The 12,293-nt window shown below is 37.3% G+C and overlaps 1 protein-coding gene across 12 annotated transcripts in view; it reads left to right on the top strand.

Moving 5' to 3' along the window:
• MARCHF1 (membrane associated ring-CH-type finger 1) overlaps positions 1-10,485 on the top strand; it is a 462,831-nt gene extending 452,346 nt beyond the window's left edge. For all 12 annotated transcript variants that reach the window (XM_065596510.1, XM_065596507.1, XM_065596511.1 and 9 more), the window contains 2 exons: positions 1,762-1,909; positions 6,710-10,485. In XM_065596510.1, the coding sequence (XP_065452582.1) occupies positions 1,762-1,909; positions 6,710-7,008 (447 nt within the window). In that variant the 3' untranslated portion in view covers positions 7,009-10,485. The remainder of the gene's footprint in view (positions 1-1,761; positions 1,910-6,709) is intronic.
• The last annotated feature ends 1,808 nt before the right edge of the window (positions 10,486-12,293 follow it).

The raw sequence follows: 12,293 nt of genomic DNA, 5'->3' as shown, positions 1-12,293 counted from the left end.
CTATTTTCTATGTTAAATCAATTCTTGAAGGTTGGCACTAGCTGTTTTAACACCTGTTATTTTTAACCAATATAAACCATGGCTATTTAGTTCTCTCTCTCTAATGTAAGAGTCTGGGTTACTTCTCTTTCCTGTACCTCACACCATCCTGATCTTTCCTCCACCTCCAGAGTATTCTGCTTTTAACTGTTGTTTTGTTACATCAACCCACTGAGATCACTGACGTGTAAAACTGTGGTATGAAGCCTTAAGAGTGAGGAACGCTTTTGTAACATCCTTTGACCTACCCACTAACACCCTAGCCTTCAGTCCCAAAGGTCTAGACTTACATTGTACCTATATATAGCACATTCCCCAGAATCATAACTGTTTCCGCATTCAGAATTGCTTCACTTGGAAAGTGGTACTTTTGACACTTTTACTGAAGTTGTAGCATCATATAGGAATCACTATCCTGCAAAGGACACCAACATAACAATAAAAATGTGTGCCAGTCCCGACATGGGGTTAAATAGGAACTATTACTGGTATAGCAATTGTCGTCTTGCATGAGCTGGAGAGAGAGAGAGAGCATGTATGTCTGTCAGAGAAAATTTGAGTCTTTACATTTCCTTTCCTTCTCATCTTACTCTATTTTGCACTTCAGCTCTACCCCATGCCTCCCAAGTTGTGCACGTATTGGCAGCTGAACTTACCCTCTGCTTTGTGCCATTGCTTCGATACTTTGTGAAAGAGCTACAACTAGAAAAGTCTCATTAGCTCCACAGTTCAGTCATGTAGTAATATGACCATCAGAAAGGTGGCACTGTTGTACTATGTTTTCCACCTACTTTACTAATATCCATGAGGGTGACAGGTTTCAGAGTGGTAGCCCTGTTAGTCTGTATCAGCAAAAACAATCTTTTTATGTGCTATATATATATATATATATACACACACACACACAGCTACTGTATTTTTCACTCCATGCATCTGATGAAGTGGGTTTTAGCCCACAAAAACTTATGCCCAAATAAATTTGTTAGTCTCTAAGGTGCCACAAGGACTTCTCGTTGTTTTCATTCATGAGGGTGTGTCTGTGGATTTCAAAAGTATTCATCAAAGTTAGAGGCAATTTGTTTTTAAATACCCTATCCTTTGGTTTAAAAAGCATGTATTTTTTAGTTGAATGTGTTATGATTAAGAGGAAGAACTGTAGTAAAAACAAAAACAAAAAATCTACACGGAATTAACAAAAGAAAAAGACAGAGTTTGAAGTCAGTTGAATTGCATGGGTGCAACTGAGGAGAGACTTTGGCCTACTGTATGAAATCTATCCAGAGTCTAACCCAGGATTAAGTGACAGGTTTTTGAGCAGCCAAGAACATTTGGAGTTCTGGAAGATGTGGATTTTTCTTCATAGCTCCAGGTTTGGGGTGCTTGCTGCAGTTAAAACTAATATTCACTTTTTGACGTCCCTATCATTGTTAATCTGCTATTGCTGCAGAAAGACAAGATTAGGCATAACTCATAGGCAGGTGGAAAAATATATGAGAGGTGAGACTCTTTCCAGAGGATCTTACAGTCTTATGAATTGATGTAGATTTGTATGTACTGCATCAGGTTAGTTTGTGATCCTTACAATGCTATCTTAGAGACATATGTTATAAGAAAAATATTTTGTAATTAACCCTTCTTTCTTGTTTCAGACAGGAACAACCAGAATGAAAAGGCGACTTTCTTTACAAGCCCACTTAATTTCTAATTCTTTTCTGATTACAGTGGGAGAAACTACAGATGACAACAAGTGAAAGGAGGAAGATAGTCTGTTCAGTTACATTCCATATTATTGCTATTACCTGTGTTGTTTGGTCATTGTATGTTTTAATAGATCGGACTGCTGAGGAAATTAAGCAAGGCAATGACAATGGTAAGTGACTTTATCTCCTTCATTGCTAACATAATGAGGGAGACATTAGAAATGCAGATAGATAGTGAGGCACTTTTTATTTGTAAATATATAACAGTATTATAGGGAATTGGTTTGATGACAAAGCAAAGGACACAATTCAGTTTACAAACCTGTTTTTTGCTGAATATATTTTTTTTCCTGTAGTGCAAAGAGATCACAGTTCAATGCACCCATCACAACTACTAAACTATTCAGTTCATTCTTTTCATTCTACTTCAATAGGTGGACATTTTTTTTTAAGCTACAATTAAAAATTGATGAGTGAAACTTAAAAAGTTCAGTGCAAGTTCAGTTCAGAGCATCCAAAAGATTTAAGCTGCCCATCTGACCTATTAAAACCTCTCTCTTCTACAAAACTGGGGTAGAAATCTTGCAACAGGCTTTCTTAGAAGATTTCAAGCAAGTTAACTTCCAGACCCAGCAGGAAACTCTGCATGAAATTCACCCTAGTGTAGAAAGTTCTGTGCAGCCCTTAATGTGGGAATTAAGTGTCACAGAGGTCCTTTCCTGCATTCTCAGCACACAGCTGGATTTCATCCTCTGACTGCAGCCTTTATTGTGATATCTCAGCACTTCCAGTTCTAGTGGGAACCCAGACATGCAAAGATTGAGAAAAATGAGGGAGAGGGAGGAGTTACTGGAACAGTTTAGAACAGGGGTAGTCTATTTTTGTCAAGGTCTACTTTTCTTCATCAAGGTATAGTCAAGGTCCAGGATCCAGAGAAAATAATAAATAAATAAAAAGATTTTTGGGTCCATTCAAAAGCATCTGGCAGTCCAGATTTGGCCCGTGGCCCACCTATTCACTATCCCTGATTTAGAACCTTAAAAAAAGTTTTGGTTATTATTTCAGTACTAGCAGTAGTAGTATAATAGTACAATCCCTTCCTGGATACCACAGGATTGTGGCCTCGGTGTGCCAGAGGGCATTTGAATGCAGGACTGGATTTACATAGCTGATTTGTTTTACAACAGACTACAGTGGATTAATGAACTAAGTAGATATTGCCAACATGCATATAGTAAAAGGCGAAATATTTATACGATCTGAAGAGAGTTGCAAATGATGCTGCTTTTAGTTACAAGAATCCATTAAGGTAAAAAATTAACATATGGGAGCAAATCCTGGCTATGGATACACCCCTGGGCACTCAGATTAGCACATTCAAAACCAGAATTTGATCCACATGTAGTAGCATTTATTTGATTACTGCAGACAACTGCAAAGCTCCCATCCGCTACAGTGATGGGACAGCAGGCCCACTCTTCTTCATATGGAAATTCAGAACTCTGATTTACTACCCAAAAAGTTGCACGCTAGCCAGGTAAAGTGGGAAGATGGGGGAAAATCCTAAAAAGTATTTTTCCCTATTTCTGCGTGGCATAATTACTCCAGGTCTGGTGAGATGACAGAAATATCTAATCAAACAAGCTAGTGTAAATCAGCATGGCTCCACTGCCTTCAGCAGAGCTACAGTGATTTACTGCAGCTGAGGCTATTGCCTGGTGTGTAACTTTTCAAAACTAACAGCACATCTCAACAACCATCACTAGTAAGTAGGATTTTCAGAAGCTCATAGGTCAGTGTGTGGAGTAGCTGTCATTGTCTTAATAAGGAGACCATCCCTGTCATTTGAGTAGGAGTCCAACTGACTTCACTGGAACATGTGCTAAAGTCACTTTGACTTTCAAAAGTGCCAACCTGAAAAAGTTAGCACTTTACCACAGATTTCCCTATCACGGAAATTGCTGTTATCAAACACCATTCTGTGATTATTTCAATGATTTCTCACTTACAAAGACTTTTCTAAGGCAAGCCAGTTGCATAAGCAGCAAAAACAGATGGTTCAACTAGGTCTGTCGATTAATCGCAGTTAACTCAAAAAATTGTGATTAATCGCACTGTTAAACAATAGAATACCAATTGAAATGCATTTAATATTTTGGATGTTTTTCTACATTTTCAAATATTTCTATTACAACACAGAATACAAAATGTACAGTGCTTACTTTACTATTTCTTTTATCATTTATACAGTGCAAATATTTATAATAAAAATAATTTTTCAATTCACCTCATACAAGTACTGTAGCGCAATCTCTTTATCATGAAAGTTGAACTTACAAATGTAGAATTATGTACAAAAAAACCTGCATTCCAAAATAAAACAATGTAAAACTTTAGCGCCTACAAGTCCACTCAGTCCTACTTCTTGTTCAGCCAATCGCTAAGACAAACAAGTTTGTTTACATTTACAGGAGATACTGTTGACTGCTTCTTATTTACAATGTCACCTGAAAGTGAGAACAGGTGTTCGCTTAGCGCTTTGGCATTGCAATTTGGCAAAAAAGGTACCAATGTGAGATATCTAAAAATAGCTACAGCACTCTACCCAAGGTTTAAGAATCTGAAGTGCCATCCAAAATCTCAGAGGGACAAGGTGGGAACATGTTTTCAGAAGTTTTAAAAGAGCAACACTCAGATGCGGAAACTACAGAATCCAAACCACCAAAAAAGAAAATCAACCTTCTGCTGGTGGCATCTGACTTAGATGATGAAAATGAAAATGTGTTAATCTGCACTGCTTTGGATCGTTATCGATCAAAACATGTCATCAGCATGGACGCATGTCCTCTGGAATGCTGGTTGAAGCATGAAGGGACATATCAATCTTCAGCGCATCTGGCACGTAAATATCTTTCGACGCTGGCTACAATAGTGCTATGAAAACACCGGTTCTCACTTTCAGGTGACACTGTAAACAAGAAGCAGGCAGCATTATCTCCTGCAAATTGTAACCAAACTCATTTGTCTGAGCGTTGGCTGAAGCAGGACTGAGTGGACTTGTAGGCTCTAAAGTTTTACATTTTTATTTTTGAGTGGAGTTTTTTTGTACATTATCATGAAAGTTGAACTTACCAATGTAGAACTGGGACTGCACTACAGTAGTTGTATTAGATGAATTGAAAAATACCATTTGTTTTTTACAGTGCAAATATTTGTAATAAAAATATAAAGGGAGTACTGTACACTTTGTATTCTGTGTTGTAATTGAAATCAATATATTTGAAAATGTAGAAAAACATCCAAAAATATTTAAATAAATGGTGTTTGATTATTGTTTAACAATGCGATTAATCACAATTGTTTTAATTGCTTGACAGCCCTAGGTTAAACTCAAAATTACTGCTCTATTGGTTGCAACTAAGCCTGGCAGTTGACCACCCGTGGATTCTAATCATAGGGCTGACACCATATCCTTCTTGGAGTGCCTCTCTCTAATGACGCCTAACAGTCACAAGCAAGTTGTTCAGTTTCTCTTTGCCTCAATTTTCCCATATGTAAAATCTAGATAACTGACATACCTATCAGCATTGCTGTGAAGCATAAATTATCCTGTTTCTAAAGCACCTTGATCATGATTTGCACTCTATATGTGCTAAGGATTTTTAAAGATCTTCTGTATGTGACTAATAAATTTATTTAAAGTAAAATATCTAGAAAGCAGCATTGACAGAGGCTTATGACATGCATTCTCAAAACCACACACTTGCATATTATGTATTAACGCCAACACTGTCATCGTTAGATCTGATGCAGTAATGCACAACTGAGGTTCCCCCCCCATTTTAGTCATACTGCTAAACATATGAAGAAGCAGCTGCAGTGATGTTAATTATCCTGTGATTATAAAGCTGTTCCCAGTATAGCAGTAATTGATTTTGTAAAGTTCTAAGACTAGTTCTAGGCTAAAGTGAATCATTACTCATGTCATTACTGAGTTCAAATTCTCTGTTCTGTAGCTTTAGTGTCATCACCAATAGAGAATTTTCTACAATTACAGTAAGACCTTTCAAGAGTTTTTCCTGTTTTTAAACAGAGAGCAAAGGGTACAATGAGCAAAAACAATACCAGGAACTGTAAAGTTCTTATTTAACTAAGTAGGAAAATAGCAATGTATTGATTTAGAGAAGGGAAAAAAAACCAAAAGCTGTGGTACTGTTGATTTCTTCCCACTAATTTGCTACTGAACCAATGCTACAGCACCATACCAGGGGGACATCAATGAGGTATAAAATAGGGTGTGCCCGGTATATTTACAGACCATTAGTATGCTGCAAATTAGGATGTAAAACTACAGCGCACCAAGTGGCCATGTGGACCTTGCTACCACTCATTACGAAACTTTGTGCATGGTAGCAGGGTCCACGCAGGAACTTAGTGTGTAGCAGACCAGTACACTTTACATACCCTGGCTGGTGGCACACTTGAGTCTCCTTGTAGACTAGCCATCAAACTTCAAATGTGTTTAAAAAAAAAAATTATTTATTTCAGTAGTAGGGCTAAAGCCCAGTGATCTGGCCATTCCAGTTTAGATAATAACATTCTGCCTACTTAACATAGATACTATGGGCATGGGTACAATTAAGGGACGTATAACTGTCCTTACTAGAAACAACAGACATTTTTCTTTCTGTCATAGGACCTGCTACTGCACTCCTTGTTAAACCAAAAATCCCCTAATGTGCTAGATGTTTCTAGGATCAAGGGAACAGGTGCTGTCTTCTACCATAACAACAGCTGCACGTCATGTGTGTGACTGTATACATACAGTACAAATAGCATTAGAGAACCTTTGAAAAGAATAATATGTCAACATTATGCAATACTGGAATGTATAGGCTACAGAAAAGACAAGAATCAGCAAGACATGATGAAATTATGATGATATTAATTGTAACTTGTTTGTTTAAAAGGTGTCCTTGAATGGCCATTTTGGACAAAACTGGTTGTGGTAGCAATTGGGTTCACTGGAGGCCTAGTCTTCATGTACGTACAGTGTAAAGTCTACATTCAGTTGTGGCGCAGATTGAAGGCTTACAATCGAGTGATCTTTGTTCAAAACTGCCCGGACACTGCCAAAAAACTGGAGAAGAATTCTTCATGCATTCAGAACTCTGAAATCAAGGATGCTGTGGTAGTGCCAGTATCACAGACAGGTACAAACTCTCAGCAATCAGCTGAAGAAATGACCTCTGAGGTCATGCCAGTTTGACAGAGGTGGCATTGTTTCTTCAATGACGGTGTGTGTGTGTTTTTTACACCACAGCTACTACAATCATGCATTTTAAATAAAAGAACAAAAAACCCTGACCAGGGAAATGGATACAGTGAAGCAACATGCATTACTTATGGAATGTGACCGTTTGTGAAATAGTTTCTCAGTCAGCCAGGTGTAGTGGAAATGTAGAAAGCACAACAGAGAACAATTCTCACAGACATGACAAAATGACCTTTTTAACTTGATGATCAGGAGGAATTGAAAACAGACCTGTTCTGTTACAGAAAACATCAACAACTTTCTATTTGTTACCACTAGGCATCTTATTCGCTAATCATCTTAAAAATACACTTCAAGGTGACACTACTAAAAAGTCATTTGCATTAAACTTAAATCAACAAAGTAAACAGACCTGCACCATGTCACTCACTTTCTAAAGTAATCGTTGAATGGCTACATTGGAGCCTGAATGTTTTGGCAGCCATGTGAGCTGAGGATGTGTGTGGTTTTTTTTTTTTTTTTTTTTTTGCAAAATAAGCAATTTCAACAAGTAGTCTTCAAATTGCCTCAAACACTTCCTTGGTCCCATAAAATACAAGTATTATTTAGCCACAAGGCTAAAATTATTGGCTCTACATCTGGAACAACACTTTTAGTGCTGCTTATCTTAAAATAAAATAAAGACTTGTTAAGTGGTGAATTAACATGAACACTCTGCCTACATATATAGAAAGGATATATAGAAAAGTTTTTCTCCAAAATGCAAAAAGACAAAGTATAATCAGAGGCATTACAGGTTGAAGTATGCAGTTCATTACAAAAGAATATGAAATGAATTTATACCCTCACACCCCTAGGAATGACAGTTAAAGTGTGGGGGGGCAGAGGTAGAATTTTTTAAGACTTCATGCTTCAACAATTAAGGTAATCACAAAAGAGCATACCTGGACCTATTAAAAGACGCCAGTATCGCCCTGTTCTGACTTGACTGGATAGTTCTCCTCTGTTCAGGATAAGACTGTGCGATTAGGGATTCAACAGTTCAGTTGTTAATTTTGTGTTTTGAGCATTTTCATGTAAAACTGAAGTGTGAATAACATTAAAGAGTGCAATAGATAAATAAATGTAGATAAAATGATGTCCAACAAAGGTGAGTTACATAAAGAATTTTGTGATTCACTTCCAATTGCTGTGGTGTTTATTATTGGGACAGGAGAGGGAAAGTGGCCAGAAGTAGTTTGAGTAAGTCTGGGGACTACAGTAAACTAAGGCCCTCTTTGATCTTGTGTTTAGGAAATTGGTGTGTGCATGTGAGGGGAGGATAGGGAATCAAACCAATCATTTTGTGGATGTAATGTATCAAGCAGAATCTACCCTGCAGAATGTAATTATCCTGAGTTTTCTAACCTTAAAGCATCATTAAATGGCAGTTGTCTTGCAAGTACTGTGCAATTGAGTCTTAGTTTCAGTTCAAAAGAAGATATACTTCAACTGAAATTGTCCCCTGAAGAGAATTCAGGGAAAGTGAAGTATTTAGTGTCTACTCAAAAGCCCATTGAACACAACTGTAATTCTCCCATTGACTACAGGGGCTAGGATTAGGCCTTTAATCCCTTACAGCATTATTGAGGCCCTTTCCTTTCAGTTTTTATTTAGTTAAACTGATAAATTTCCAGAAAATGTTAGTTACAAAAATTTGAAAAGATTGAAAATCTGCAGAAAAAAATTAAGTTTGCACTTTTCTGAGTAAATATGGGGTAAATATCACTGCTCCTGTTTTTTTCTTTTGTTAGCTTTCAGAACGCCCCTACTCGTCCAAAAGGTAGTCAGATACAGTTTTTTATTTTCAGCCCATTTTAGTATGAAAAGTAATTCCCTAACTTTTATCCATGTTTTCTGTATAGCTGGAAATGTGTATGTAGTGGGCATGAGATTGACAATAGTACATAAGCCAGTATTCAAGTAATTCCCATACTTCTGACCTGGCTCCCTGCTCTGGAAGCAGAGATGGTAGCTTCACAAACTGAGCTGGCCAGGTTGGCAAAGCCCAGAAGTGGAAGAGACAGAGGCGGCAGCATAAGGAGAAGATGCCCTTGTCTCTTCCACTTCTTCCAAAATTCAGATGAAAAAAATCATTAGAAGCCTAATAACTTTTTTTTGTAAAACTCAGGAATGTTTCAGTTAAACTGGGAAAAACTGAAAATCCTCTCTCATCCCCTCTGTCAGTTACAGTTGACTTGATTGCTTTTAGAGAGACAAGGTAGGTGAAGTAATGTCTCTCTCATCAGCAGAAATTGGTCAATTATAAGATACGCTTTTGAGCTTACACAGAGCTCTTTCTTCTGGTCTGGGGTAGAGATTTAGCTATATACTCAAAGCCACATTTACCTAGTAGTATAAGATTTGTCTCCAGCAAAAAGATTATTTATACTGAGGTGTTAGGGATACAGGCTTGCATGAATAACTTCACATGAAAATGGGTCAAGAATGTAAGTACTGGACAACACTTCATCTTAAAACATCTGCCATCCTTGTCTATCAGAGAGTATAATGTTCTGTATGAACCCAATCAGTATAGTCCACTTGAGGATTCTGTGCCACAAAAAACACGGTTTTTCACTGGCAAGTAGTAATTTAATGCTTTTCTTTTATGAAATAATGTTATTTTGAGAAGAAGTTAAAGATCAGTAAAAACCTACATATACATAAGTAGCTAAACCACAGTGCCTAGGCCCAGTAATCAACTGCAGTCCTCATTCAGGCAAAACACCACTGACCTCAGTGGAATTTGGACTGGCTAAGAACTGCAGGATCAGGCTGTGGGATGAACACTCATTGCGAGCTGCCCTTTTGTAGTTGTGGTCAGTCCCAGGTAGACTGCACTGATATGAAGTCAAATTCTGCCTCGTGCTTGAGCAACACTCCCTTTAACTTCAGTGGCAGTTTTGCTAGGATAACGATTGCAGAATTACTAGTGAGGAATTGTGGAACATAAACAAAATGCTTCTTTCCTGGTTTCTTAAAATTTGTTTCAATTTCCAGAACTAATGCTTTCAATTACTCATTTTAAAACAGTTAGTGACAATGCACCACTTACCTCTGTATTAGTCTGATGAGGATTTTTACCCAGTCCGATGGTAGTATTTCACATAGCGCTATAGCTTGAAAGCAAATGTTTATTTTCCTGGTCTGTCCACAACAATACATTCCCCATCATTGGATCAAGCCCTTTTTTTATATATCTGGACACTGCAGTGACACTTCATCTATGAAGAAAATATTTTACACCGTGTAATACTTGGAACTAAGAGTTATTACTTGTTTAACCCCATTCTCTTTTCCAAAAAAGGTTGTTTTTTGTGAGTGAATATGTACTGAAAGAAAGGGGCTGGAGCTTAAAGGAAACAAAATTAATATAAATGCTAATTGTTGTAGAACAAATTTGTATTTGTATTAAACAAATGACCCAAACCACTGCAGTTTTCCATATTTTATATGTATTTTTAAGTGGTAGAAATGATCTTACCACCATATAGTATATTTAAGTTTCCAAAAGAAAAACCATTTTGCTTTGTTAAAGCAAACATGCAAAATTTATGTTTGCTTTGTGACATTCCTTCAACAGGAAAAAACATTTTCACATCCCATTTTTCTCCACAGGCAGAACTCCGCGCATAATTATAACTGAATTTGTTGGGAGGATTCCATCTTTCTGCCCCCTCCCCATTGTCTTAAGCTATGCACCCAGATTTTGGTTAAGTTTTTAAAGCCCCTTTGCACAGAATTCCAGCAAGCATGGGCCCCATCATTTTCATATGATAGACTTCTACAACTATGCTCTGGATAATCTATTTGAAACAAAGCAGTCTGACATTATCTAATGACATCTAAAGTGTTGGAGCAGGGGTGTTCACATTAAATGGTATCCATTGCCTCTAAGACCAATGGATTACAGTGCTCCTTGAGAGAACATCTAAGCCAGCTTTGCCAAAGTGTAAAGAAAATTTCATCGCTTAAACAGATCTACATGTTTAATAGAAGCAGTTCAGTCATTTTTATCTATTGTATACAAATACAGAGCTAAATTTATTTTAAAAGTAGGGAATTATGGGTAACCTGAAGTAATGTTTGACTAGTATCTGTCAAGGGTAACCTTTTAGCTCGAACACATTGGCCAATTTTTTTTTCTACCTTTTCAGGGAAAAAAAATTGTCCTTTGCTAAAGTTTGGGCAGCTAAACTAAGGCTTATGTTGGAACTTGGCTGCAACTTTAGAGATGACCAGAACTCCACCCTACCTTCCACAGCACTAGGTATTTCCTGATACACTTTCAACTTGATCTTAGGATTGTGCGGTTGATCACTTTGCCTGAGAATTCACATACCTTTTGGTAAGCTGTGTGCAGTACCTCTGGAGCAGCCTCTTCTATAGTTACACTGAGGAAATGGGAATTAAAACAGCATTTTTTTGTTTATTCCAATTGATGCTTTGTGTGCCGTTTGAAGCTCTTGGAGAAAGCAAAAACTAACTTACTACTCCTTCGAACTTGCCATATAGTTAAAATTCCTTAAGAGCTAGTACATAGTCTATAATTTGAAGAAATTAGGTTGTTCTTAAACAAATTTACACAGGAATTGTTGTAGCAAAGTGAGAGGTTCCTAAAGCCAGACATGCTGTCTGTAAGTCTCTCTTTAGTAACAAAATTAGGTGGGTTTCACTTGAACCAGTTCAGCAACCAATAAAAGCTCAGTGGCTCTCAGAGGCAAAACAGCTAGATACAGGAAACCCTGCAGTGAGCAACCCTGGGAATAAACCAGTCTGAGGGGAAGCTTGGGCAAGGTTTTATTGATAACTGTTAGCAATCTCACCTTGACATTTACTGCTTATCTTTCTAAAGCTGCAAAAGAAATAAGAATTTTGGACAAGATCACATTACATGTATAGTAGGATAGGGAATAGCACGGTGACCCAGTCATTCTCAATGAGCATGTTGCCCTTCTTGATTGGATGTAGCTTCAAGAATATAAATCAGGGCTGACAGCATAACCGAGAGCTTCTTTTACCTCAACTGGAACAAGCCTATGTTTTTAGAGCAGTGAATGAGAGACCAGTATTTTAGTCCAGGCTCTCTATGTAAATATTGGTTTAGTAATTCTATTTGTTCATTTCTAACAATGAACTAGTTACAGAATGACACAGCTGTTCCATTTATGTAGAAAATTGGTCAGAGTATTTGAATTACAGGTAATTAAGAGTTACTCTGATTAACTATGGATTTT

This window comes from Chrysemys picta, chromosome 5 (genome assembly GCF_011386835.1).
Source record: "Chrysemys picta bellii isolate R12L10 chromosome 5, ASM1138683v2, whole genome shotgun sequence".
Lineage (NCBI taxonomy): Eukaryota > Metazoa > Chordata > Testudines > Emydidae > Chrysemys > Chrysemys picta.
The sequence above is the reverse complement of the archived record's forward strand: the minus strand, read 5'-3'. Positions and strand labels throughout refer to the sequence as shown.